Source organism: Manis javanica, chromosome 3 (assembly GCF_040802235.1).
Source record: "Manis javanica isolate MJ-LG chromosome 3, MJ_LKY, whole genome shotgun sequence".
NCBI lineage: Eukaryota > Metazoa > Chordata > Mammalia > Pholidota > Manidae > Manis > Manis javanica.
Genome location: NC_133158.1, coordinates 117,619,486 through 117,647,326, shown reverse-complemented (window position 1 = coordinate 117,647,326; position 27,841 = coordinate 117,619,486). Strand labels below are relative to the sequence as shown.

The following is a 27,841-nucleotide window of genomic DNA, read 5'->3' as shown; positions in this document are numbered from 1 at the left end:
CTGGTTTCCCAGGTGAACCACAGTGACAGTTAATTACATCAGCCCAATTAGCAGCAGCACCCGCCTTGTGCAAGCCAGGCTCACCCTTCGCAGTCTTACCGGATCTGGAAAAGGGCCCCTGGGGCCATGGTGGGGAAGTTAGTGAGCCGAGAGGCTGAATGGTTAGCAGTGACCTCTTCTCAGAGCCCTCTTGTCTTGGAGATAAGTGGGGGAACTGGAAAAAGACCAATCTCTTACCCCATAGTTGGCTAAGCAGCCTGCCCATCATAATAGTTTTCAGGTTATCCCATTGGGTAGGAACAGTCTTCCCTCAGCACCTAGTGGATGATCAGAGGTGGAGCTTTATCAGAGTTTGCCTTCGCTAATGAGGCTGTGTTTGCCCTGCCTCTCCCAGAACGCTGACTCAGGGCCCTCTTTGTGGAAGGTGGGAGGCAGGCCAGGCGATGGCACTGCTGTTTTCCCTGGCTGCACACTCCTGCTTTCCATCTTTACAGTTAATCAGAACTCTGGTTTCAAATCCAAAATCCAATCAAGTCGCTTACCTGGAGCAAGTCTCTTAAACTTTCTGAGCTTTCTTTTTCTTATTTGTTAAAAATGTGATTATACAAACTACAGGGATGGAGAACAAGCCAGGGGTTGGCAGGGAGCTGGGGTGAGGAGGGCATGACTACAAGGGCAGCAGGAGGTTGAGGGGCATTAGGTGTCTTGATTGCGGTGGGGGCCACTTGGCTTTATGCATTTATCACAGCTCATAGAACTGTATACTAAAAGGTTATGCACATTTAATAAATAAATACATTTTGAAAATGTAGTGAAAGTAACTTTTGAAAAGTCAGTTACAAGGATGAAGATGATAAAAAGTTGGAAGGTATCTAGCACAATGTCCTATCCTATATATGTCCTAAACATATATCAGGATTTTCCCCTCTTTCTTTCTGACCCTGTTTTCCCCATACACAAAGTAAGAGTTAAAATATTACTTCTTATAAGCATAACAAATCTTACATCGTTTATAGTCCTGACACAGTGATAATACGAGATTCTGAATGTAAAGACTTTGCCAGCAGTCAAGATAGAGCGATCCATTGATTCACTCATTCAGTCATTCACATTTCCCTGCTGTTAGGTCCTGCAGCATAGACGTAACAGAGCCTGTCCCTCTACTAATGTAGCTCATAGTCCCGGAGGAAGACAGAGATGGAAACATCAGTGGAGTGAAAGCTACAGGTGTGAATTCCAGTGGCTGTAGAGGACATCTAAGACAGCTCCTTTTCTAAATCTTCTGAAGTGAGACTTGGAAAACAAATGGGAGATGGGCTCAAATCAGCAGGGAAAGAGGAAGGGAAGTTCAGGCTGTGGAAACGATATGTGGAAAGATCTGGAAGTGAGGGAGACAAAAGCTTACTCAGGAACTGAGCATCTTTTAGTCTGGTTGGTGTCAGGGATAGTTCATTTTGAAGATTCAAGCTTGACAGTTTGAGCAACTGACTGTTAGGGAGCCTTCTAATCTCATGAGTATAAAATCCATGATTGCCTCTTTGCACCCACTTCTAGGCAACTGGGTCTTGCTCCTTTTCTTCATCTATGGTATATGGATCAGAACCTAGCAGGAAGTCTCTTTTTTCTTGAGAACTGTTACGTTTTAGTTTCCAGGCATTTGCTTTTGCATAATCCCCCAGCTTCCCACCTGAGGTTTCACCACTAGATAGGAGGTGGCAGGAGCTGAGGAAGGGATTCAACTCTTTCAAGGCTGTGAGATGATGTCAACCCAATTACCAGCAACAGCACTCTTGGCCCGGCGATGCCCCTCTGGTATCTGCACCTGTGTGGACCTGGGTGGAATGCTTTGATGTGACACTTGGCTGGCAGAACATCTGCCCCTCCCTGCCTCTTTCTTCCCACCCTGAAAAGGAAGCAACTGCAGCAGTGGGACAAAGTCCCAGTTACAGAAGAGATTTGCAGCAATCACAAGGAAACTGTAACTTTGGGTGTTCTGCTGAGTGAATACTGAAAGGCTAGGACTGATATTCCATTATTATGTGCCAGGATGGCTATGCCAATCATTAAATAATTCCAGATTACTTATAAATAGCCACTCCCCCCAGTCCAGCCCCTGGACCACACAACCCCTGCTGCCCTAGCCACGTCAATCCTTCTAGAACCCCTGGGACATCCTCAAAATCTGGCAACTGATGGGCTGAAGCCTGCCCTGAAGGGCCTGCCCTGGATCCTGCCCCAGTGCTTTACTTGTTTCCATTGGTTAGAATATACTGGTTGTTAGAAATACCACCCCTCTGGGAGAAAGAGGAAACTGACCAACTGACTTCCCAGAGTAAATCATTTTTTTTCTTTCTGAACTTCTGTTAGGCAATGAAAATTAAAATTATGATTTTTTTAGGTATGTGGAGTTTTGGACTCAGTGATTTCTCAGGTCTCTTCTACCTTTAACATTCTAGGGTTCTCTAAACTGGGGAGAAACGCAGATTTCTGAGGTCTGGCTAGTTGTAGTACTTGTCCAGAGAAAGGAGTTGATAGTCTGTATCTGATACGAGTAGGACTTTCTCAGAATCATAGATCCATAATCCATTTAGAGTTGGGAGCAGCATAGCTTTCCACACAGCTCGAGGGAGACACAGAGGCGGGGGAGGAGGGCCAAGTGAACTGGGCTCTGAGGTCCTGACTCCTGCTTCAACCCAAGCAGCCCTGATTTTCCTGTTTATACAGTGGTATTCTTCCTAAAATTTTGTTTAAGAAATATTTCTTTGTCTGGGGAACAAATCTTTAAAATCCTTAAATTCTCCCTTGGCAACTTGCTCTCATCAGGGCAATATTTATTAGTTGGCTCTAAATCCAATCCATGGTTGCTTTCTTGAGGTGGACTTCAAGTTCCTAGAGCCACTTTGAAGAGCCCCAGGAGGATGGTAAATACACACACACACACACACACACACATTTCAACAACAACAATTACACCTGCAATGCTGGCTACTGCTGTTTTACCAAACAAAAGAGGGTCACCTGGAAATCAGTGCAGCACCAGGGACCTGGCTACTGCAGAGCAACTCACTTTCCTTCCTGGTTTGTGTCTACCCAGCAGCCACACAGGAAGAGTTCCGTAACCCATCTGTTCCCTCTCACTTAGGGTGTGGCTGCTGTAGCGCCTGACCTGTCTCCTTTAAACTGACTAATCCAGCCCCTTCCAGCGCCTCCCCAAGTAGACCCTCTAAAATGGTGGCTGATTTGTGTTTCCCACTCCAGCATGTCATGAGGCAGAATGCTGTGTTCATCTTGAACTACTTGACTTTTTTGAAAGGATAATACTTTTCCAAATGGAACAGCCTAGAACAGCCTAGAATCTTTCTTCTGTTAAAATCTCTGTTCCCATGTGATGAATTTGGGAATACTCCTTCTCCGGGGGCCATTAGGAGAGTGTAGGAAAGACTTCCAAGCAGTGTTTTAATCACAAATTGTCTGTCAAGGCTTTGTAATTATGTGGGCTTTGGCCCACCCTTGTGCCATTTTCCAAGGAGCTAGGGCATCTTACCCCAAGGCTGAGGTTCAGTCCAGCCCTATAATGAATTGTCTGTGTCAGCTTGGCTCAGTCATCTGCCTTTGCATTTCCTCATATATGGAATTCTCATGTCTTTTGTACAGTTTTTTTTCTCCTTTGGGGCCTACACAGTACGGCTCTTTCCCCTTAATGTTTTCTTGATTCTGAGCCCTGTTTGATAACAGATCTGGAGTCTGCTTCTTACCTGTCATTGACTGACAGATTTTGGCAATACCACTGCTTATAGCATTCTTAAAGAGCACTGAATCCAGTGCCGTTATTTTACAGCTGTAGAAAATAAAAGCTAGAGGAAGAAAGGAATTTTCTCAAAGCCACTCAAATCTTTGACTGAACTAAATCTTTGACTCTCAGTCATTTGCTCTTTCCATCTTGTTTGCTGACTCCTTCATTGAATCAGGCATTTATGCACACAATGAACATTTGTGAATTTCTACTCTGTGCCATATACTATGTTAAACTCTGAAAATATAGTAATGAATAAAATTCCTGCCCTAGCATCTATATTCTGAATGGAGGTGGTATAAATGAAGTGAAATGTAAACAGGTGGTAGATGCAAAGAAAAAGAAAAAATACAGAGAGGGAAAGTGGGAATGTCAGCTGCAGAAGTTCAAGCATAAAAAGAAATCTTGCAAGATCTCCCTAGGAACATGAGCTTTGATCTTGACCTGCTGGAAGCAAAAGATGAGCAGCATGGATACCTGAAGGAAGAATGGTTCAGGCATAAGTAACCATGTGTGCAAGGGCCCTGAGGCAGGAACATGCTAAGTGTGTTCTAGGAAGGCCAGTGCCAGTGGAACTAAGTAAATGGGGAATATATAGGAGGTAAGAGCAAAAAGGTAACTGGCTCGTATCTTCTGAGCTATTGCAATGACTGAATCAGTGAGATGGAAAACCAGTGAAAAATTTTGAGCAAAGGAATGACAATATCTGACTTGTTTTGAAAGGACTCTAGCTTTTGTGTTGAGAACACTGAAAACAGACAAGGGTGAAAGTAAGGAGAGAAGTTAGGAGGCTGCTGCATTGATTCAGCAGAGAGATGATGGTTGCATGGACCAGAAGGGGAGGAGTGGGGCTGGCAGAAAGACAGCTGCTCAGGAGAGCAGGGAAGAAGGCTATGAGCTCAGTAATAAGGAGAATGAGAAGGCTCAGGGAAGTGAATGAAGACTGGAGCCAGACTGTTGAGCAGGGAGATGGAACTCAGTCTAGGGCTGTAGGGTCAGAGAATATTTCCAAGACTAGTACTGACAGGAGACATGGTGACCAACTGTCAGGTTGCCTGAGACTACTCTGGTTTTAGCACTGCTCAGTCCCAGGGAAACCAGTTCAGGTGACCAACCCACTGTAAGAGTCCTGGTGAAAATGGAGAGGTGATGGGAGGTTGTGTGTTCCAGGGAACAGAATGAAACACCTGAGAGGGAGGAGGGCAGAGCACTGGGCAGGGAGCAAAGGGGAGGAGAGAGCAATGAGCAGGGGAGGGAGTGGGCTCCCTGTGCACGGTTCTGGAAGCCCTGAGAATACAAGTCATGGGATTTGTTTTGATGTCAGGTTAAAAGAGTTTTAGACAAGGAATGGTAACATTAATAACTTTGCAGTTTTATCTCTAGCCTCAGTTTCCTTACCTGTAAAAGAGCTGGAACTAAAACCCATAATTTGCAAGTTTCAGTTGAAAAGTGAAAAGCAAGAAATCAGTAAACAGTAGAAAGTTTGAATCAAAATATTCCAGCTGAGTTGCTACGAGGAAGTCCTCATGTCTTAATGAAACCAGTTGTTTTTCCTCATTTCTCTTTTTGCATCAATGACATCATAATTTCTCTAGGCTCAGAATCTCAAACTCATGATTTTTATCTTGTCCTTGTTGATTCTGTCAGTCACCAAGTCCTTATTCCTTTTTTTCTTCAAAATGGCTTCCCTAGGCTTTTACTCTTATGTCCCACGGCGGCCAGCCCGAGGAGGCTGTCCTCACATTGCACCTCCACAGTAATGGACTGAGGGGTATGTGCCTGTGGTTGGCGGGGAGGGGCGGTGGTGGTGGTGGGATTAGACCTCCCTGGGTGCAGTCAGTAAGGGGCTGCTTGTCTGGAGGCAATTTAAAACCAGTCAATTTGAAGTCAGCTTGCTTTGTATTATTTCTATGTGCCAGCAATTAACCACCATGAAACATCTGCTCCCACGGGAGCAGACCACTCCCACTTACTCCCCTCTCCCAGCCCCCATCGCTGTAACATTTCCTTCATTGTCTCTCTGCTCCCTGTCTTTCGCCCTCCAATCCCTCGCCTGCCAGCTTTGTTAAACAACTGCCCTGGGTAACCACCCACCTGTGGCTTTCCTCAGAATCCTTGCTGAGGTTTATAGGATCAAGCCCCAGTACCACAGGCTAGTCTGGCTCTTGGTCAAGCCCTCAGCAACCTGAAGCCAGCCTGACAGCTGAAACTTATCCTATTACCCCGCATCCCATACCCCGTTTGCTGTGAGAGCCTGGGTTACAAGAGCCATGATTTCCTGCCACATTATCTGGGAGGAAAACTAGTTTTGGATCCTAGCGCTACCAGAGACTCCTGGGGTGACCTTAAGCAAGTCGTCTTCCCTCCAAGGGCTTCAATTTTCTTGTTAGTCAAATTAAGATAATAATTCCTGTAGAGCTGAAGTCACAGGACTGAGGTGAGGGCCAAATGAGATCATGGTTGTGAAAGCGTCCACCCACCCACGTGAGCCATGGTAATTGGCAGAAGTGGTAGGAGAACCCTTGTTGGAGTGGTGGCTGCGAAGGTACAGAGTAGATGTGCAGGCAGTGCATGACTCTATTTTTGATGTCTGTTTTACCTTTTGCCCCTTTCATCTTTGCCATTCTATATCCTACTTATCATTAAAGGAGCAACTGCAGGTCAATTTTGTCAAAAATTCTTCCTTTGCTATTTAAGCTTGCCCTGAACTTTGCTGTCCTCAAAAACCTCTAGAAGGTACATCCTTTTTGTTTGCATAGGGATCATGCATACGGTCATATATCCTGTAGTCTTCCCATGGGGACTACAAGTGCCACCTCTTATGTTTGCTGTGCATCCCTCTCAATATTGAACACACAATAGATGTTAAATTGAGTCTTGTCAAAATGCAGGAATGAATTAATTTATGCATAAAGGCATCTTCTTTTTTTTACCCCTTAAAGCATTATGCTGATAGTGCCCTCTGCTGCTAAGCTTTGATTCTGTTTTCTACACAGCATAGAAGAGAGGGAGAGGATGTTTAGTAAAAGGAGTAAGTAAAAATTGTCATGCCTTTCAAAGTTCTGGGACAGAGAAGACTAGGAAAATCCACCTAAAAGTTCCAGTGCAGGAAAAGCCAGAAAGTCAGAAGGGCCAGATGAGGTAGCTGCAGGAAAGCTGGGCCTCTCCTTCTAGGTGGGTGGCTGGTAATCTGTTTGAAAAGTAAAATACAATCTCTATTTCGTATAACAAGTTTATCCTCTCCTGTGCCCCTGTTTAAACAATGTGTGTTATTTATGGCCAGAGATTGTTTTTAAATCTAATTGTATGAAAATTAACTTTGACAATTCTAAGATGCTTCATAAGAGAATGTATTTTTTTTTAAATGTCATGAGAGCTGGAAAAGGTTTGCTAGAGAAATCATAGTCCTATTCATTTTCCTGCTTTTTAGGTGTTCTTATAAATAAAAATACTAACTGCCTCTTAATGATCGCCTTCTGTCTGTTGAGCATTTTCCTTCTATTATCTCAGTTAAATCTCGTGATGACCCTTTCACAGATGGAGACATTGAATGTGAGAGGATAGGAAGTATGTCCATAATCAGAGAGGTAGTAAAAGGTGGCAGGGCAAATAGAATACACAGCCTGGGTGCCCCAAAGCCTGTACTGTTCTCGGCTGTTCTACTCTGACTCTCTGATGGGGCTCTGGACGTGGAGTCAGGCCACCTGGGTTTAAGTCCAGATTCTCTCAGTAACTTTTATAGTAAAGTTGGGAAATGAATTCCTTCTCTGGGCTTTAGTCTTCCTGACTCTAAAGTAAGGCATGTAGGACCCACTGCACTCCAAGGCCCCTTCCACCTGGGAGTCTGTTATTTGCAGTGTCCTTCATTTTGCTGAACTATAAATACAAAGCCTTGTTGTCACCATGATCTCCCTTGAGGTTCCACCACAGGCTTGATCTTGCCAGTCAATGAGCTTCGGACAGTTCAACGTTGACTTCAGATAAACAATGACCAAAAATGCTCTACGTTGAGCTTTGAAGGACATTATCTTTCTATTTAAATTGCAAATAGTTCTGTATGTAAATGATGCGGGTTTTTTTTCCCACAGAGTTGAAAGCATTATATTCTATGCTGATTCTGAAGGCAGGGTAGTTAAGTTTTCAGACTGTCAATGTGTTACATTGACATATGTGACAACTGGTCTTTAGCTGCGAGTGCCTCAGTGGGCAGTGTATCCCCGGCTGATGGGCACATGGTGAAAGAACAGTGTCCCCAGGAACAGCATCTCCACATGGTGCTGAGCCTTTCAAGTGGCTCACTGGGGCTTCACAGCCAAGTTCACGGTACAGAGAGCAACATTACAGACAAAATCATTACTCAGAAGCCAAATGTCTGGAAGAAAAATCTGCCTGGTGCTCAGCCCCATGGCCTGGAATGCTGAGGAAGCTCACAGTTCTCCACACGAGGAAACCAGAGCCCAGAGCCCGGGGACCTGAGCTACAGTCACACCTGTGCCCCAGCTATGGCAGCCACCATGCTGCTGGACACAGTAGCCGCCTTCTGGATTCCACTTGGGTGCAAAGGAGGGTGAGACCTGGGGTCAGACAAGTTCGTCATAATTCCTCCTGCCTACTAGCTATTCATACTACTGGTCAGACTGTAGAATGTCCTTAGAGAGTATGACCACTTATTCTTACTGAGAAAACTGACATCTCCAGTGACTTTGACTCATCAAAGTATTCCTGTTCTCCAGGTTTCTTTATCCCTCTGTGTGAACAATGACCCAGCCCACTGGGATGTTGTGAAATGCTTAGTGACTCCAATGCTAAACAATGAAGGAAAGCAGGGTTGTTTCCCAGGAATCTTGACTCTGTCTAGTCAGCGGAGTTCCAACGATGCCTTCCTGCCTGTTCTTCACTTGGTGCTAAGTGGGTAACGGTAGAATGAATTAGATAATAGAATGAAAGGTAGAATAAATTAAGACTACTCAAAACCCAACTATGCTAAATAAAAAAATGTTGTTACTACTTTATCTTGACTACTGAGGGGGAAAAAAACCTGAATAGTTTGTATTTCATTACCAATATTAACTTCAAAGAAGTATAATTCTAATTCATATTATCTTGTGAAAAAAAGTATGTCCTTAAACTCTGGACTTCAAATACAATAAAAATGCTGGTGTCTGTTCAGTAAATGTTGCTAAACTCTGGAATATCATGAGAGACCAGAATATTCCTCTGGTGACCAAAAGCCTTGAAGTTGGCTTCTAAGCCTCAGGGACTCTATAATTTATTCTGAATCTAAACATTATAATCGTCTAAGACCTTCAGGGGCATTTGCAAAGTTTAACAAACCACAGACAGGTACAGAGAACAAGCACAGTAGGTGTGGTTGGACACACTGCATGATTTCCTGTGGAGCCCTGTGGTTTAAAACAAGGCAAGTGGGGCCCATTAACTCCTACTGGAGATGGTTTGCTTCCAGGGATTCCCAAAGCACCGAAACCCCTGCCCCCTATTAGATATTGGAAGAGGTGTCGTTACTAAACCTTACGTAGGTTTCTGGTTTTACTGAGAGCTTTACTGATTTTACTTAATGTCTTATGCTTTTCAGACAACACCCCTGAATGTCCTCAGGTGCACTAGCATCCCCTCATTATACCCTTTCTGAGATGGCAGTATAAGGAGTTGAGTGGGTGGACTGACCCCCAGGACATGGGGGATAAAAGGTTTTGTGGATCCCAGGCAAAGGGAAGTGCCCCTGGGAGAGCTCGCTGACTTCAGTATGAATGAGGGGCTCACTCCAGCCTCCTCTGACACCTGCTTGTTCTTCAGGGAGAAGCGTGGAGCAGCGTGGTCCTTGACAGCTTACCCCACCCACTTAAACATACCTCTGCACCAGGGAATAAATAAAACTTCCTTTTAAGCTGGCATTTATTTGGATTTTCACAGGGTTCATTAAAATGCTTTCCCAGGGCAATCCTTAGTAAGGATCCCCTTCTACCCCTTCCAAAACACCAACTTTATTACAAACTCTCCCAACATATCGGAAAGCCTAACAGTTTAGAACTGAAGAAACTGTTCAATTCTAATTCAACACTTTTCCTGTTGAGGACCCTGGTGAAATGCGAGGTCACATGGCTCCTTTCTGCCTATTGGTGGCAGAACAGGCACTCAGAACACAGCTCCACCAGCCCTTCTATGTCAAGCCTTCCCTGCCCCCAAGCACTCCCTTCCCTGAACTCATGTGGCTTTTTGTGTACCTGCTTCTACCATAACCCTTCCACCCCAGCACCTGCTTCATTTTATATTTTTCATTTGTTTATATCTATTTTTCTCAATTTACTTTCATCCTTAAGGAAAAGATGAAATATCTCTCTAAATCCACTACCAGCAGCTCCTTAAAAACTGAGGAATGACTTCATGAATGACCAGAGCTTTATTATACCACCTTCCCTGTGACTGTTCATTGTTTCTATTTACAAAATGAAGACTGCACTGAGGTGTCTCTCCAGATAATTGTGTAGTTACTTATGACTACCAAGTGCTTCAAGACCATAAAAAGTCTTTATAAATGCCAACATGATTATAACCCTTTGAAACAATGGGATCTATGATTTACAAGTGGAAAAAGATGAGACAGAGCAGGTAATACAGTTTACCTGGTTCCCATTTCTATCCCCACCCACCGTCAGATAACAATTCAGAGGTAAAACCCGGAACAAGGGAGAGGCTTTCACGAGGGTCGAGATAGGATTTCCAAGGCCTGTGCCACCACACCGCCAACAAGAGAGGTGGACCTGAGTCTGACAAGTGGGACCAAGGGCAAAGGCATCAGGTAGTTGGACGGCACCCAATCACTGCTGAAGTGGAAGCTCAGATGAAGAGGGTGGGTGGCCAGCCCTTCCAGTGCGACAGACTTAGGAGAGGGATTGTTAGGGCAGGAAGGCTGTCAAACTACTCCATCCCCCACTTCCTGTGACTGGCCTGCCAAGGGCGAGGTTTGTCTTGTCACCTTTTGTCCCCCCTCCCCCCAAGCGCATCATATGAAGTGGCCAGAAAAGGTGAGATGTATATCAACAAAACCGAGCATTCAGATTTCCCTCCCTAGCACAGTGTGTCAGGGAAAGAGTGGGAAGGGATGTCTCCTGTGGTCATGTTTCCTGGGGGACCTTACCAAGACTTAAGAAGGCAGGGTTGACTCCCTACGCCACCTGCCCATATGGCTGATACCACCCATTGTACAGCAAGCCAGGATCAGTGATCAGATTGTTCAAGACATGACATCGTCTGATCTCAGGGGTCAGTAGCAGGCACAGAGAACAGCCTGATTTACTAGGGGAAGGCGGAGGCTCTCACACCCTAAGTCCACAGCTCCAGCCTGGCAGTGAGCTCAGAGTGGTTCACGTTACTTGTCTCAATGTGTCTGAAGACATTAGTCAAGTCCAAAACAAAACAGGCCCTTACGTCTTATGTTGGAAACACTGAATTACCTGAGAGTACAGGATTTGAGGGTGGGCTGTGGGACTAGGTGGGGACGTCGCTTCACATCACCAGCTCCTTGGCAGGAGGTGGAGAAGGATCCTAACCCTGGACCCAATCTTATTTGTGGTTTGGAGTTTTTGCCAAATGGCTCCTGTTTCCCTGAAGAGTTTAGATGCGGGAAAGCTCAAGTTTTTCCCACTTCTCAGCCACCCCACTGTCAGTCACCCCAGAATGCTTCACTTTCAGCACAGGGATCTGGTGGGGCGGCCCCCCTATTACCACCTGCTTTAACGCCAGTGAGGGAGTTGTTCCCTGTGGCTGTCTTCTGTGAAATAACTCAGCATTTGTACTTCAATTAAAATTCATAGGTACATATTATTAAATGGTGCTGACTCATTCCATGGCTTTTCCTCAGCTGAACAAGAGCCAGAAAGTGCTATGTACACAGTAATGATGAACACTGCATTCAAACTGGTATTTTCTTGTTAAACAATTTACCTCACACATCCCAGAAAGCACCTCACACATCCCAGAAAACTGCCCTGTTCTCAAGAAGAGGACTTGTTTCTTCTGATGCTCAAGATGAAGTTTAAGATAGTTTCTGCCTTATAACTGACTAGAGCTTTCTTGCCTTTGGTGAGCTGTGTGAAAGCAGAGCCATCAGAAATGGGGCTCATCTAACTGAAGGCGACCCATATTCCATCTCTTTCAGAGAGAAGAGAAATATGCCTTCATGCATCACTCAGCAGGGAAAAAGGAGAAAAAATTTAGATTTTATAAACTCAAACATTTTTCCTTCACATTAATGAATTATTTTTATATTTAATATGCCTGGAAGCATGTGTGAGGGAGAAAACAAACCTGCTGTTTTTCTCTCCTCTTGTTCAAGAGACTGCTTCTACCTTGGGCATGGACACATTTGGAGTGGGGGCGGCCGCAGGCTCTCACTTCCCTTCACTTCTCTCCATTTCTACATCTGCAGAAGGGGCACCGTACACCATGCTGGGCTTCCCAATGCGTGAGCAAGCTCCGTGTTAAAAGCATTCAATACTATCATATAGGCAAATACAAAAGCTTTACGAAACTGCAGGCTTTTTACACAAGGGAGTTATAATCACCAGAATGAGTGGTACACTCCCTAAGTGACACAGATGAAGAGTCCTAGACTGGGAGTCAAAAAATTGGGCTTTTCAGCCTGGGCTGCCTCAGACACATATAGCGTCTTGAGTGAATTAGAAAAAGGCACCCCTTCTGGACAGACACAGCCTTGCTGTCCATGGAGTGATGAGCAATCTCCATTTGGGGCCAAATAGAAAAAGGCACCCTTTCCTCTAGTGGGTGCTGCCCTGTGCCACGATTCCAGCACCCACACAACCCCGGCCAGGCTTCCCTCAGAACTCCGTTCAGCAGTGCTGGCTCTGCCTGCTTGAATTCTGTAACCATGGAATCGTCTTTCCCACCTCTGAGGCTCGGTTTCCTCCCAGAGAGAAAAATGGAATTGGTCTGTGATTTCTGTGGCCTTCTTCAGCTCTAAAAGCTGCACAAATTCGAATGGGTTTTTCCAGCCTTCCACATAAGGGACTATACAGCACACAGACTGCAATTTCTGAGCTCAATTTTTAAAAAGTCACCGGATGACACTCCCTAACTATTTTAATGAAATTATGTATGGTTTGATGTTGAGCAGATTAAAAAATGAATGCTTCAGTGGATACATGATGTCCCAGGCGTAAAACAACATGGGTAACCTGTAAAACAGGAATAACTAGCCTGGGCTGTCAGCAAACGGCCCCAGATGTGGCTCTGCCACACGGCACCCCCTTTCCGAGGGGCTGACACCGGAGTTGGCGCCTGCGTCCCTGCCTCTCCAGGAGCCCCCAGCACCCTGAAGCAGGAGCTGTAAGGAGCCAAACACTCTTTTCTTTGTTGACACCTTGTTGCCAGAAAACAGAAATTAGATCCTTGCCCAGATTCTCCTATCAGCAAATCTGAGTGCCAGCAAACGCTTCCCAGTGAGACAGCAAACGAAAAGCAACCTACTTTTCAAAGCTCAGGATGTTTTCACCCAAAACTTGGGTTTAAAGCTTTAAAATCAAATATACTCCTGAACCCAAGCACAATTCTCAAAATGTCAGTAGAAGTAAATATGTTCTAATTGTGCACATTGGTAAAATCAGTTTTGTTTTTGTTTTATTTGCTTTGTTTTGTTTATGGAGCAAGAGGCAGGAGGGCTTTTGGAAACAATTACAACCCATTATGTCATTTTCAGAAGAGGAAACCGACGCCCAGAAAGGGAAAGAGAGTAGCTCCAGTCACACAGCAGGGCACATCTGATCAGGCCGGGATCATAACCCGAGTGCTCTTTCCATTCTCCCATGATGAAAAGGCAACCAAAGGTCGGGTGGAAACAGGTGGCACATAAATCTCTATGAATCAGTTTCTCAGTGTCAAAGACTGAATGTTCTTACCGCTAAACATGATCATAAATGGCAGAAAGGAAATGTGATTTTTCAGAAATGTTTTGATTTGCTGGTTCTCTTAAGGGCCTCTACCTCTACTACTGCCCATCGCAGAGGCAGGTGATCCCCCCTCGTTGGTGGTGCAGGCTCCCCTAGGCTAGAACCACCCCAGTCATACCCCAAACAATGTCTGTGCCGTGTCTTCCTTAGAACTGCAGCAAGGACCAGAGGCTCTCTGGATTTAACCCCTCTGTTTGCTAACCATCTGTTCCTTCGAAAGCAGTTCTCCCGCCTTCCTGCAGCCCTGGAGCAACTGCCAGCAAAACTCACCATAGGCCAGTGTTGTCTCTGGGCTGTCCCCAAAGCACCTGTGGGACCAAAAAGCCATTTCCCAAGATAAACCAAAAGTTTGGGAGAAGGAAGATAAATGCCGGATAGTAAAATAAGCCTCCCTGTATTAAACAAATACGACACAAGCATGAATCCATGTGCTGGACAGGAGCAAGAGGAGGGGTCGGCAAAACACAGGCAGATGAAGACTGGAGCCCATCAGAAGTCCATTTTTCTTACAAAATGATCCTTCTCTCCAGTGAACCCCACTCTCACACAGTGTGATGATGGAGTCCTGATTCAGGTGGGATTACAGATTTTCTTCCAAAGTCACTGTGGTAAAGAATCATTCTTCAACCCCCGTTTAAAGAGAAAAGTCATAGGGCAGCCCTTCCTGGAGCACAGAGCCAGAAGGCCCTGACTCCAAATCCCACACTAGGAGCAAATGAAGTACACGTGTGCGTGTGTGTGTGTGTGTGTGTGTGTGTGTGTGTGTGTGTGTGTGTGTGTGTGTTTTTGCAGGGTGGAGTGGGTGACCAGGCTTTGAGAGATGAATTGAAATACCAGGACAGAGTGAGGCAAAGCAAGCATCCTTAGGGACAGAAGGACAGAAGGGTGACTCAGGTTAACCTGTTAATTTATACCATGGCTCTGTACAAAAATAAAAAGGTTCTCATAAGATTAACAATTTAAATAAATATCTGATAATAGAACACTCTCATTTTACAGCTCATCTTTGGGGTTGATATTCAGTTGGTGCTTCCCTTGCTGTTCTTGATCTAAGATTGTGATCACTTCATCGGCCTGTATTCGCTCCTGTAAAAAAGACAATTTACACATTTCTGTTACAAGCATAGCTATCAGCCCCAGCGGCAGATGCTTCCCAAACACTCCCAGGCATCCATCTGTACATGGACTGGTGCTAAATCCAGTTAAGAATTGAAACTCATCCTCATTCCTGCACTGATGCCTTTTCCTGACTTCCTGATGTCCTAAGCAATTATTTTCCAAGATTTTGCTCTTGCCAAGAGGTTGTGTATATTCACCTGATTACTACCCTTTCTACTTTGTGGTCCCAGAGAGACATCTCCAACCCAGTTCTCTGATTCAGTGCTTGAGTGGAATTCACAATTTTGTCTCCCAAACACCTACTCTGTTTCTCTTCACACACTCCCTCTCTCAGTGAAGACCACCACTGCTCATCCACTTGCCCTATAAGCCAGACCACTGTTTCTTGGACCTGATAACTCCCCTAATCCTCTTTGTTCTGCCTCCTGTTTCTGCCCCTTTCTTTTAAGTGCACATTACTGTTACCTTGGTTTAGGCCAGGGCTTCTCAACCTCAGCACTACAGACATTTTGGACCAGATCATTCTTTATTGTCCTATGCTTTGTAAGATGGTTAGCGGCATCCCTAACAGGTAGCCAGCTGCACTCCTCCCCAAGTTGTGACAACCAAAAAGGTCTCCAGATGTTGCCACATGTGCCTGAAGAGGTAAAATCAGTCTCGCTTGAGAACCATGAGTTTAGGATCTTGTCAGATTTTAACTCAATTGCTGCAGAGCAGCTCCCAAATTAACCTCTCTGTTTCATACCCCTATCCCACATGCTGCTATTGGGGCCATTGCACTTACCTCATGCCCACATTGCTGCCCTGCTCCCTGCCCATAGCCTTTGCACAGGTTCCTACAGCTTGAGTTCCAGGTCCAGTCTTCTTGGTGTGCTCATAAGGAGTTGCCTGACTTAGACCTTCCTCCGTCAGCTTAGCGTGTCTTCTCCTCTCACCTCACCTTAGGCTCCAACTGCCTAATGACCTCTGGGACCCTGGATTCAGCACTCGCAGAAGAATTCCCCAGTCCTTTTCTAGGCAAACACCCTTCTGGATGTTTCTGTCATACCCCATCATGCTTACCCCACACCCCATCTATCAAGGCCCAGGTGCTCTACCTCCAAATGGCATCTCAAACTCAAGACCTTTATCCCAGTTGGCTTCTTCCTGTCACCCAGGTGGTAATCCACAAGTTACCTGTCTGAAGAGCTCTCACAATTTGCCACCCGCTTCCCTGTGCTCTTGAATCTGTTACCTTGTTCCCTGTCCCACACATCATTTGTCACTCTCTGAACATCTCTCAATTGCTTATTCTCTTACTTATTTCTTGTTTTTCTTTTTCCACAAGAAGGTACGCTCCATGAAAATAGGGAATGGTGTCTTTTTTGGTCACTACTGTAACTTCTACTGCCCAGAAACACTACTGACATTTATCAAGGGCTCCCTCATATTTGTTGAATAAATACATAGTGGACAAAGGGCTCTCTCTGTCTAAAATGTGCCTCCCTAAAGAAATCATGCTCATCCTTCAAGGTTTCTGTCAAATGCCATCTCCTTCATGCAGCTTTTCTGGTTTCTTGTTTATAACCTCTAAACACCAAGCATTTGCCTATAATAATTCCTATTGAACATCGCCTTATGTTTCAATGACTGAGGCCTCTGGCTTATCTCTTCATTTTGACTTCAAGTTCCTTGAAAATAGGGGTTCTGTCTTACCTAGTTTGTGTCACCTGTAGATAGTCCCTAGCTCAATGCCCAGCGGAGTAAGTTATAAATATAACTATTTTATGAGTTGAAAACAAAGTCCCTTGTAACTCAAGAGCTTGTAATTGAAAATGATGTTAACACAAAGGCAAGAAGGCCCCAACATACTCAATAACAGAAAACTGAATTGCTGTTATGATTACTAAGTAAAACGCCTGCTACTTTATGAATATGGGGTAACAACTTGCTGCTAAACAAATTGACTTACATACAGACCTGTCAGAGCTGACTGCCCCGGGACACCACTGCAATCACATCTGTCCCGAAAGCGAGGCAGTTCAAAAGTTACAACTCTATGTACCAGGAGCTGCAGCTTCTGATATTGTCTAGTGCTAAGGGTTTATGATGCTAAGTACTCCTTGAGAACTGAATGCTTTTAAAATATAATAATCATGGAAATCTGCCAGTTCTGATGACTTTTTCATGGGAAGGCTTTTTGTGCTCAGGGATTTAATCTGAGAAGAGATGCTGAGTTTACATTAGAGCCACTTGGGCAGCCTTAAAGCTCCTGATACCTAGATCACACCCCATATCAACCAAACCAGCATTTCTGAGGGTGGGAGCTGAGAAATGCAGTTTTTAAAGATCCCCAGGTGATTCCAACATGGAACAGTCTGGGAATCAAGTCCTAGGATCAATTTTCTAGTAGTTGCTGAAGAAGGTTTGGTCACTTTCTTCTGTGACCGCTAGATGCCGCTACTGCCTGGAGACTGGAGACCTTTCCTAGCACTTTTCTAGGTTAGGAAGGAACAGGAAATTCCCTTTGGCAAGGTTAGCTTATTTTGAAAGAAAATACCTTGGAAGAGAGGGCTGGGATATTGATTAGTGAAACAGATTAAATGTCTTTTATATTCTTTACACTCTGAATTGAACACCAAAGAGAGAAAATAGTGAGGTTTTCAACAATTTATTCTTATAGCTCATGAACCTAGGTGCCTTAGTGCAGAAGGAGTGTGGGTGAGTGCTGGAGTTTGGGAGGTGAAGAAGCACAAGGCAAGAAAGGGATGCCAGGTGAAGGAGGCTGCTCAGTGCTTCTTGAAGTCTCAGAACTCCGTGTGCTCTGTTCCCCGTAGGAAACATTCTTTTCACTTTCTATGCCTGACTATCACCTCCTTTTTTAGGACCAAGTTTATGTAAAGCTTCCTTGATCCCTGCTACAAAATGCATACTCTGTCTCATTGTCTATTTCCTTGGGGACCTCTCCAAGTCCTCGTGGTCAGGGACTATGTTTTGTTCACCCTTGGAACCCCAAACCCTGTCTAGCAGAATTTTCCAGGCACATAGTAGATCTTCTGTAAGCATTTGTTAAAAATATGAAAGAATGCTTAGGGAAGGTGTCCTAAAGAATGTGTGAGATTTGTTGGCAAAAGGTATTTAAGAAAGATAAATTAATTTAAAATAGTTTCTGATGAAATCTTACTCAATTTAGGGACATAAAGAGAAAAATTGGGTAGGAAGTCATTATAAAGATTATAATTTCATAGTTTCATCAGTACTTGGAACTGGAGGAGACTTTGAAGGCATCCAGTTTAAATCTTGCTGTGAAGTTCCAGTTCCGTGCCAGGAAGTTGCTGAGGCTCTGATTAGAGCCATCCAGTGACAGCGACCTTATTACTTCCCAAACAGACAATCTCGCCAAACAGTAGTGATAATGTGAGTTATTCCTTATTGGGGAACCCACATTTTCCTCCCAGGGGCTTCTATCCCTTGGTCTTAATTCCTTCCACTGCAGTTCACAGGCAGAGACTATGCTATCCCCAAGGGCATTCAGAAGGGTGAGAACACTGTCTCTTATCCGGCTAAGTGACTTCCCCTACTTCTGATATAATAATAACACTATTCTAGTATTTAATCTTTAATTCAATAATTGTAAATAATAATGAACTTTTAGGTTCCTCACCCTGTTCTACATATATTTCATAAATTATTCAGTGCTCCCATTAATGATTTGACAAGAAAACAAATTAGTCTCCTTGGTGACCAGGAGAAAGTGGATCCTTTCTTCTAATACTTCAGTTTGTTAGTAAGCACAGGACTAATCAGAGACTGCCGCCAAATATCACTGAAATGTCTGTTTCCACATTCCCTTAGAACACATCTGATTAAGAACTGCCTTCACAGCCCTTCTTCTTTCCCTTGAACTCACAAATATTAGTTGTGTAATTGTTAGGTAACAGATCTGATCAGGAAAATGTGTTCTTGTTTAGAAAACAGAAACCACAGAGAATGGATTCTATAGACGTTTTTCCTCATGCTCTCTAAGGTCCCTGGATTATAGATTAGCTTAAATAACTTTTCAGACAGATCATTTCACAAAGCAGGGTTATGGAACCCAGTATGGGTGGGTCAGAAACTCACCAGTTCTCTATAAAGTGGGTCCAAGGTAAACCACAGCGCCACAGCACACCTCTGGCCCTTGGTGACAGCCTTTACCCCATGTGGGTTCTCTCCTCCAGATGAGAAACTAATCATACGCCCACACTTTGGTTTTATAGAGGCCTGAGAAAGAAAGTGAAAATTAAGAGTCTCAATTCCTATATCATAAACATTGCTAAAACCTCCATGCCCTATCCTTCCATGGGATTGCTTATGTCATGTTTTGCATCAAAGAATGGAGTCCAAGGGCTGAAAAAGACTAGATGGCTTCAATTAGCTCATCTGTAAAACAAAGATAAGGTCAAAATAATATCTAGCTTAGAATTAAATATTCAGATAAAATGGTTGGCATAGTCCACTGTGCACAATAATTGCTCCACATGCTATGTTGATGGCCAGCAGACTCCAGGAAGGGAACAGCTCGGTGTGTTAACTCATTTCTCTAGCTTTAGCATTAGCACACTGTCTGTGCATTTTAATATTTGTGGAATTCTAAAGCCAATTGAGGGGACATCTACAGTGCCAACAAATGTTTATTATTGGTCCAGGCAGTGGTTCCATGAGTGTACATACCCTTTCTAATTCCTCAATTATGCATTTATGGTTTGTGACCTTTCCATAACACAAAGATGTAAAAAAGTCAAGTCTAATCTCATATGATACTCTTAAATTTATATTTACTTTAATTTGATGGTTTCATTTATAGTCCCTACTGTTACCATCGCCCTTTCCAGTGGTTCCCAGCCAATGCAATACCTCCAGTGCTGAGAACTGCCCCTTGGGGTGACCAGGCTTCCATGGCTTCTAGGGCTCCGAAATACTGACACAGCCTTCCAAGCTTATGCATTGCTCAGGTGGAACTGTCCACTAATGTTTGGGTAGAAGAGGCCAGAAGGGAAAAGAGGCATTCCTGGGGGCTCCAAGCCAGGGTATTAGATCAAAGGAGTGGGCAGTCCAAACTGAGTGAGCTTAGGCAACACAGTTTCAGGGGCCTCGCGTCTGTTTAAAGAAGGGTCTGATGTAAGAAGCATTCATTTTTCTTTCTTGAAAAACACAGAAACTTTACTCATTCTACAGTAAGGCTTAGAAAAATAAAGTAAAAACAAGAGTGGTACCAACCATGCTATTATGATGGGCCTATTGAATAAATAAATTCAATTTATAACATTGCTTCTACAGGAAAATATATTCTGAAGTGTAGATAAAAGATTATAAATATACTTTTGGAACACAGCTCCATATTTAATTTTTCATGAAGCAAATGGAACTCATTAAATTTCATTTTTTCAAACTTGCACAGAAGAAACAAAATCCCTAAATATGCATGTTTCACAAATACACTGCTGTTGAAAATAATCCATATATCTTCCAAGTATGATAAAAGGAAATTCCTTTTACTTTTCATCTAACTGATAATTAAAAGTCAGAGAAGTCTTTGTGCTCTGCTTGTCTTAAGTGCAAATCTTCAGCCACTATTCACTTAATTATACAATATCCAGACTTTTCCAAAGCAAAGACTTTTCCTTGTGTCACACCAAGTTGGAACATTTCTCTGCCTCATTTATCCCTCCAGAGTCAAAGATGGAAAAGCTATAAAGGAAAACTATCCATTTTTCTTTATTGGGACTGGTTACCTAGGAATTTCAATTATCCATAAAATGCCCCCCAAACTCTACCACCACATATACTAATATGAAGGAGGACTAATTAGAGAAAAAAAAAAATCTTTGAACCTTCATATTTCGAATGAAAAAATCTGACAATGAGAAAATGAAAAGTTCCTAGGGCCAGGATTCTCACATGACCCTGGTCGGCTTGCTCACTGCACACGTGTGAGCAATAGGTTGTACTCACTCTATATAAAGAACTCCGCCCAATGCTCTGGGCTGCATGGCTGCAAGAGAGCAGAGGCTGAAGTGGTGCCAGCACCGGAAACAGAGAGTGAAACGACTGCGGGGTAGAGAAGCCCAGGGGCAGAGACAGGCTTGTTGCATGAAGACTTGCTCTGAGTGGATGGGATTTTAGTGATTGACCAGCCACAGTGAAAATAAAGTTGGGTATAAACCCTTTCACCCCAAGAACGTTCCACCGTCATTTTTTCGGTCTTACTGAATCCATAATGAACTTGGCTGGGCCGGAAACCCATCGGCAAGACAAAATAGTTCACACCTGTTTTTCTTTTACTCTTTTGGGGAGTTTTGGTGATAGATTCAGTACTTTTTAAATAAGTTACACTTTCCTCTTAGATGTATAAATCTCTTAGAGGGGAGTATTATCTGCTTCCACATCTTTGCAAAAACATAATTCTGTTATTTACATTCAATAGTTAATGAATTACTGATTCACAGGTAGTATTCCAGGTATACCATACTTTCAAACAGTAAGCATTTCCAAATATGGCCACTAGGTGGAGTAGAAGCAAATAAATATTTTCACCCACTATTTCTTTACAACTGTGTGAGATGCAGCTTTGAACTTCATTTTCAGTGTTAGCAGAGCTCATAAATCTTATGTTTTCTGCACATAATGTCTTCAAAAATTGGTAATTTTGTACCAGGATTTTAAACTCCAAACAGGATCATCAATCTTGACTTAATTCCCAGATCATGAAGCATCAAAATATTCCACATTAACATTTAAGCTTCTTACAAAAAAGTGTGGGACATCATGAACTTTTAAATACACATTATTGTAATAGATTGTATAAATTATTTTATCTTAATTATATCAATGTTTCTGGGCAATTTTAATCAGAATCCTCATAAGATTCCCTTTAACTCTAGTAACATATAGTTTTTGATATCTGCTTATACCCCAGTTAATCCCATGAATGATATATGGACATCTCACTATTGAGAGGAGGGTGAAAAATATGAGGGGAAAACATAAAATTCAGAAAAAACTGTGGGAACTGATTATATAATGCAAAATCTTTAAAGTTTATCACATATATGCCTCAACTATTAGATTTTGTATAGAAGAAAGGAATATCTCATGATCTATTTATTATTCAATTATCTCAATTAAAGAACCTGTTTGTTCACCATGAAGTATGCTCTTTGGCTTAAAGACCAAAGGATGCTGGCCATATGATCTGTAAGTGCTTGGTAGGTTGGTTTTATAAGATCATTGGTTTGCTTAGGAAGATGGCAGTTAAATCTAACTTTTTGTTTTTACCTATGAAGATGTGTTTAGAAGCTCATCCAAAGTGTACATACATACACACCATATATGTATATCTGAATGTATATATATTAATCTTCAGGTATAGGTTTACTTACAGTCACAATTATATATATACACATATGATTGTATATATATATATAAAATTACATATATATATATACACACACACATACACATATAGATAAGAACTCTGATAATTAGGGGTCTGGAGGCCAATGCTCCATCTAAGCACACACACATCAGGTTACTTGAAAGTCATTCTGTGGTATCATTTGACTTGTCCAAGCTTGGGTGACATAGGAATCGGTGTTTCTATGTTTCCATCAGATTACTTGACCAAGAGTTAGAAGACCTAGGTTCTGACTCCAGGTCTAACACTAATAAGCTATATGATCATGAGCAAATCCTTGTTATCTATTCTTTAAATTATTCCTCTTTAAAATGGACTTACTTTTTATTGATGGTTCTGTTTTAGCATACCATATATGTTTACTGGGCCTCTCTTCATCTTTTGAATCCTTGAGCTCAGAAATATTTAAAACCTAACAGTCTGAGTCCTTGGAAAATGGCAAGATGGAAATAAAGAAGTGCTAAATAAATTTACAAGAATACGTTTACCTACAGTCACAGTCTTGGCATCCATCTCGGTGAATATGAATTCTCCTCCTTCAAAGTCATCATTCATATATAGGAGAGCGCTGTGAGAGGAAGCGAAAGGCATTTGTGCTATTAACACGTGATAACAAGGCTGTCACAGAATACTGGAGGCTGGTGAACCAACCAGCCTGATGAGTCAGTGTTCTTTGAAATAGACATTGAAATAATTAATCCTCCAAACAAAGGTAAGATTTGATGTAGTTTGGGTCATATTCCTGAAATATTCCACTTACATTAACATTTTAATTACATTCAAATCTCTTCTTACATTTCCTCCAAAGAAAGTCTAACTAGATTTAATCTAGCCTTTGAACCTGCCCTCACTACTTATAATCCTCTTCTTTCCTTTTATACTGGTAACTCTAAAGCATGTATATTTTCACTACTAGGGAAATAGCCTAGCTCCAAAGCTTCAGGGGATATAGCCTAGCCTTGCTGATAGAAGGTGCTCAATAAATGTTTTTGTATAGATCACAGAGTAGTAATAATTAACACACTGTTATATACATGGACACTATAACTCCTGACTCTTTACACACTAAAATATTATTCATAAGAGAAAACACTTTTTTTCTGCTGAGTGTACAGTTTCTTATTTATAAATGCAGACATAGATGAACGATGTGATGAGATCCCCATGTGTGTGGAGACACCACCCTTGTTTTCTCAGCCTAAGATACACAGACCACAAAGGGAGTGTTTCAGTGAAAGTTAAATGATAGAAAAATAAACTTTACTTTTATTGTTAAAACAAAATGGACATTTTATGGAGTTGAATGCAACAATGTGTGCATGGATTTTTAAGATAAAATTATGAGAAGATAAAGCTGCTTCCCAATTGTAGCAGCTGTTTCAGGAGATTATTGGAGAATCTCTGCCTTGTAGACATGAATATGATGACAAGCAAAACAGATCAGCTTTCTAGTTACCATGGGTTTTGATAACCATTGGACAAAAGCTTGATTCTGAAGCAGTGCTGGCTGTACCTATAGTCCCGGAATGTGTAAGCAGGAGGCTCCTTCCAGCATTCGTTTGCCTCTGGATCCAACAGGCAGTTGTCAGCATGGATGGGATGACTGAGGTCATTTCTTCTATCCTGTTGACCTGCCAGAAAAGGGAAAAGCTAGCAATCTGTCTGTCTTCTCCTACTGCTGGTGCCCTTGTAAATTTGAGGAGACAGAAGGCAAAGGAGAATGAAAGAACAGTGGATGAGTAGACAAGAGACTCTGGTCACTTTGATATGAACTTGATGGAAAACCATGGGCAAGTCACACCTGCTTCTGCAGCTCTGAAGGTCATCTGATATAAATGTACTTACGGACATTCCATGCATTTCATGGGGTGTACTTTTATGTGGGGTGGTAAAGAGATGCAGATGAAATGAAAGTGTAAAAAAGAAAGATTTGAATCAGCTGTACCTTCACACATGTAAAAGTCTACTTGTGTGACCTTATCCCTCCCCTCATAGAAGAGCAGATCTAGAGAGAAAACAAGGACGGCAAGGAGGGAGGAGGCCCTGACTTCTTGGGGGACATTTCTCTCAACAACCCCTTCATGTCCATGCTTCCACTCAATGCCTTTGGACATAATATGAGACTGTAATTTCCAGGTTCCTGGTTCCTGAAAATGTAAAACCTAGAGCAGAAAATCATTTTTCTCTGTGACTTAAGCAAGCAGGAGAATGGATGTGAAAGGAAAATAGGCAGAGTCATGGTCTTCTGGAACTTCTGGGGACCAAAAAAGGAGAGAAGGAGGAAGGGGAAAAATGGGAGTTAGTAAGCTCCTTTTGTTCTCAGAATTCAGAACTCTTCTAACCCGTCAGTCTAAATGTCACAGGGCTCTGTTCTGCATTGTTCTCTTTCTTATTTCATTGTGGGCAGAAGGGAACAATTCCAGACTCTGGAATCTCACCAGACAGGGCAGTTCGGCAGACCATGTGTGTATAGGAGAAATACAGGGTTGTGTTCAACATGAAATAGGATTCTACAATCTTTCGAGCCTTCTCGCTGATGTCATAAAACAGACGGGCACTCTTCAGTGGGACTCGGCCTTCATACCCAAACTGGAGAAAAAGAAGAACATCAGGTAACGCTGGGTTGATTGGAGGGCCTGAGAAAGACAGACACTAGGTTTCAGTAAGCCAGCACAGGGTGGTCATCTCTGCATTGCTAGCGGGGATACTACCACCTGCTTGTGGATTTGGGTTTGGAAGATGAGCCACGGAAATGAGCCCTTCGTAATCACAGGGGGTACGTGAAAAGCTAACCACTCTTCTCATCTCTCAGAGCCCTTTCCTTGTCCCTCCAGGACAGCACTTGCTCCAGTACAGAAAGATTCCTTGCTTGGCTATGACTTTACCATTGGACCGTGAGCTCCTTGAAGGAAGGGGGCTTGTATGTTATTTGTGAGATTTAAGTTTACGAAATGTAAAGTTTGATAAATTGATAAACCAACTGGAGGAACGACTGAGAACCATGACACTGACATTTCATACTTGTTCCCTTCCTCCATCCCCATCAGTCCATCGTCTAAACTCTCCTCTGTCCTCTATTTGTCATACACAGAAGGTCCTGGGCTAACCCTTAGGAATCCAACCCAAAAAGAAGTTAAGACTTTACTTTGAGTGCTTTCAGGACAGTGGCACCTTCAAACTTTTCATTGGGTGTGTGGGGTGACGTTTTTCCTCTGTATCCATCTCCTACAAGCATGATTCCCTAGAAGCAAAATACAAGCAGAAGCTTTATTATTGATAACTCTGAATTCATTGGCTCCCCCTCTCCACTTGGGCCACCAGAAAGCCAAGAACTAAAGTCAACACCCAGAACCATCCTGATTCTGTTCCAGGGTCCTGGTACCATTAATTCTTTCAACCAAAAGAAATATCTTTACTTAACTCTGATTCTACATTTTCATTATAAAATACCACCATTTTTTTCAGAAATGAGTAAAATGTAAGTGGAGTACAATGGTTAAGTATGGATTACAGTAAAGGGATTTTTGTCATTGACTTTCTATGGTAGGCAGGGCATGTGCTGAATGGCTGTTTTCTCAGGAATTAAACTACCAACTATTCTAGGCCCACTTGGTACATCCAGGTCTGGGCAAAACTCAAAACATCCCAACACAAATGCTCTCAAAGTGCCTCCACAATCAAAGAAAGTGACACTTCAGGCTTGCTTTCCTGGCTCCAAGTGAGACTGGGACCAAACGTCTCCTGGCTCATGCGAGGTCAGCACAGTCAGGCACCCTCCCGCTCCAGGTCCTCACGCTGGCCACACTGTGGAGCTCCCGGCACTGCTCTTCTGACAGGACATTGTCCAGGAGAACCCGCTGAGTCCCGTTCAGCTGTTGCGAGTCATAGACGAGCGTGATGTTCTCATAGGGCAGAGGACCACCTAAAGGGACAGAGCACATGGTCTTCTCTGTCACCTCTGTCTCCAAGAAGGGAGGTACAGAACCCCCAATAGCTCTTTCAGCTCAGAAGAGTCATTTTCCTAGTGAATATTTAGGAATGCAAAGACAAATTACAAATTTGGAGGCTTGGTAAAGAACATGGATTCAGGAAAAAGGCAGATGTCTGACTACCAAGTTTTTCCATAATGTCACGATAATGTATTATATTTGTATAGTATTTTGGGGTTGATAAACTGTCTTTGCATTTGATTCCAGTGATGATCTTGCAAGCGGACTGGGAATCCCATAAGATTTTCCTCTGAGAAGACTTTTCAGAATTCTCATGGCAATTGGACCCCTCCGGCTCCAAAGCTCTTGGTTCTTTCCTCTGTTACAACATCACATGCAATTACTTGATTACATGTTTGTGCCTTAGACATGACATACACACCTCAGTTTCACTGGTATGTGGAACAATGTCCTCACCTGGAAGCTAAGGTAATAATGCACCATCAGGACAGTCACACCAAAATCACCTGACTCCTTGTCAGTCTTCTTTCCACCACCTACTGGACTCCACATGGTCATGCTTTGGGAATATTTTTCTCTGGTCCCTTGGAAAATCTTTGTGTCATTTTTATTGCATAAGATGGCCTCGTATAGGTACCTGCTCTTCCCTTGGTTAGAGCCCATGACTTTATGAAATCAGCCCCATTTGGCTTTTGTAGAGGGTGATTATTTGAGGCCATGTTTTAGGTGGTGAAATTACAAAATGTAGACCTGACAAGGTCCTTTCTTCACAAGATGGTGGGACTGAAGGACAAAGCCTCTGATGGTGAGGAAAATTCAGATGTAATAGAGTCAATCATCTTGAATCAGAAAACTGGACAAAAAAGAAAAACACTGTTTTCTACTCATTAAGAGACCTAAGGGACCTGATATGTGCCCCTGTCAATGACAGCTCAGCCTGGGGGAGCAGTGGGGAAAGCACAATTCTTCCCTGTCTCCCCCGACTCAAGCAGTGGTCACCAACACAAAGGCCTAAGACCCACCAGTCCAAGGAGGAAGATACAATTGAAACTGATGTGACTCCATCTCCTTAAAATGAGTTACAAACTAGGGAAGAGCACTAAGTGTTTATTAGGCTGGCTAGGATAAAATCATCAATGCAGTCCACAATTAATGCAATGTTAAAATAATGAGACAGTTTCTCAGTCTCAAGTAACATAGCGTTATCTGTTAAAGCAAAAGATTCCTAAGGAGCTGCAGTGCTGGCAAATCATTTTTACCATAATTTTACTTTCATGTTTGCTTTTATAAAACTACATGTTTTAGTTTATAGTTTCATACAACTATAATACCAAAATCCATTTACAAGACTAAACAAAAGCAAGAACATGAAACCAACTAAATTCAAATTAATACTATTAATGAAATGGTTAATGCAATTCTGTAGAAACTAAAAAGCTACATTCCACATGAATATTCTAACTGATTGGCCCAGGTTCTTCAGAGCTAGCATTCCTCATAGCACTTTTGGTATAAAATGACTCATTCTACCCCAACTTTTCCCTATTGAGACTACTACAAA

At 42.8% G+C, this 27,841-nt stretch overlaps 1 protein-coding gene across 4 annotated transcripts in view; it reads right to left on the bottom strand.

Annotated features, from left to right (window-relative positions):
* Positions 1 to 13,430: 13,430 nt before the first annotated feature.
* P3H2 (prolyl 3-hydroxylase 2) overlaps positions 13,431 to 27,841 on the bottom strand; it is a 168,557-nt gene continuing 154,146 nt past the window's right edge. For 3 of the 4 annotated variants that reach the window (XM_073231917.1, XM_037024159.2, XM_073231916.1), the window contains exons 9-15: positions 26,125 to 26,252; positions 25,476 to 25,571; positions 24,769 to 24,919; positions 23,844 to 23,961; positions 22,823 to 22,898; positions 18,997 to 19,137; positions 13,431 to 14,862 (exon numbers count right to left, since the gene is read on the bottom strand). In XM_073231917.1, coding sequence (XP_073088018.1) covers positions 14,770 to 14,862; positions 18,997 to 19,137; positions 22,823 to 22,898; positions 23,844 to 23,961; positions 24,769 to 24,919; positions 25,476 to 25,571; positions 26,125 to 26,252 — 803 coding nt within the window. In that variant the 3' untranslated portion in view covers positions 13,431 to 14,769. Of the gene's footprint in view, positions 14,863 to 18,996; positions 19,138 to 22,818; positions 22,899 to 23,843; positions 23,962 to 24,768; positions 24,920 to 25,475; positions 25,572 to 26,124; positions 26,253 to 27,841 lie in introns of all 4 variants that reach the window. The other variant, XR_005062885.2, reaches the window with a different exon arrangement.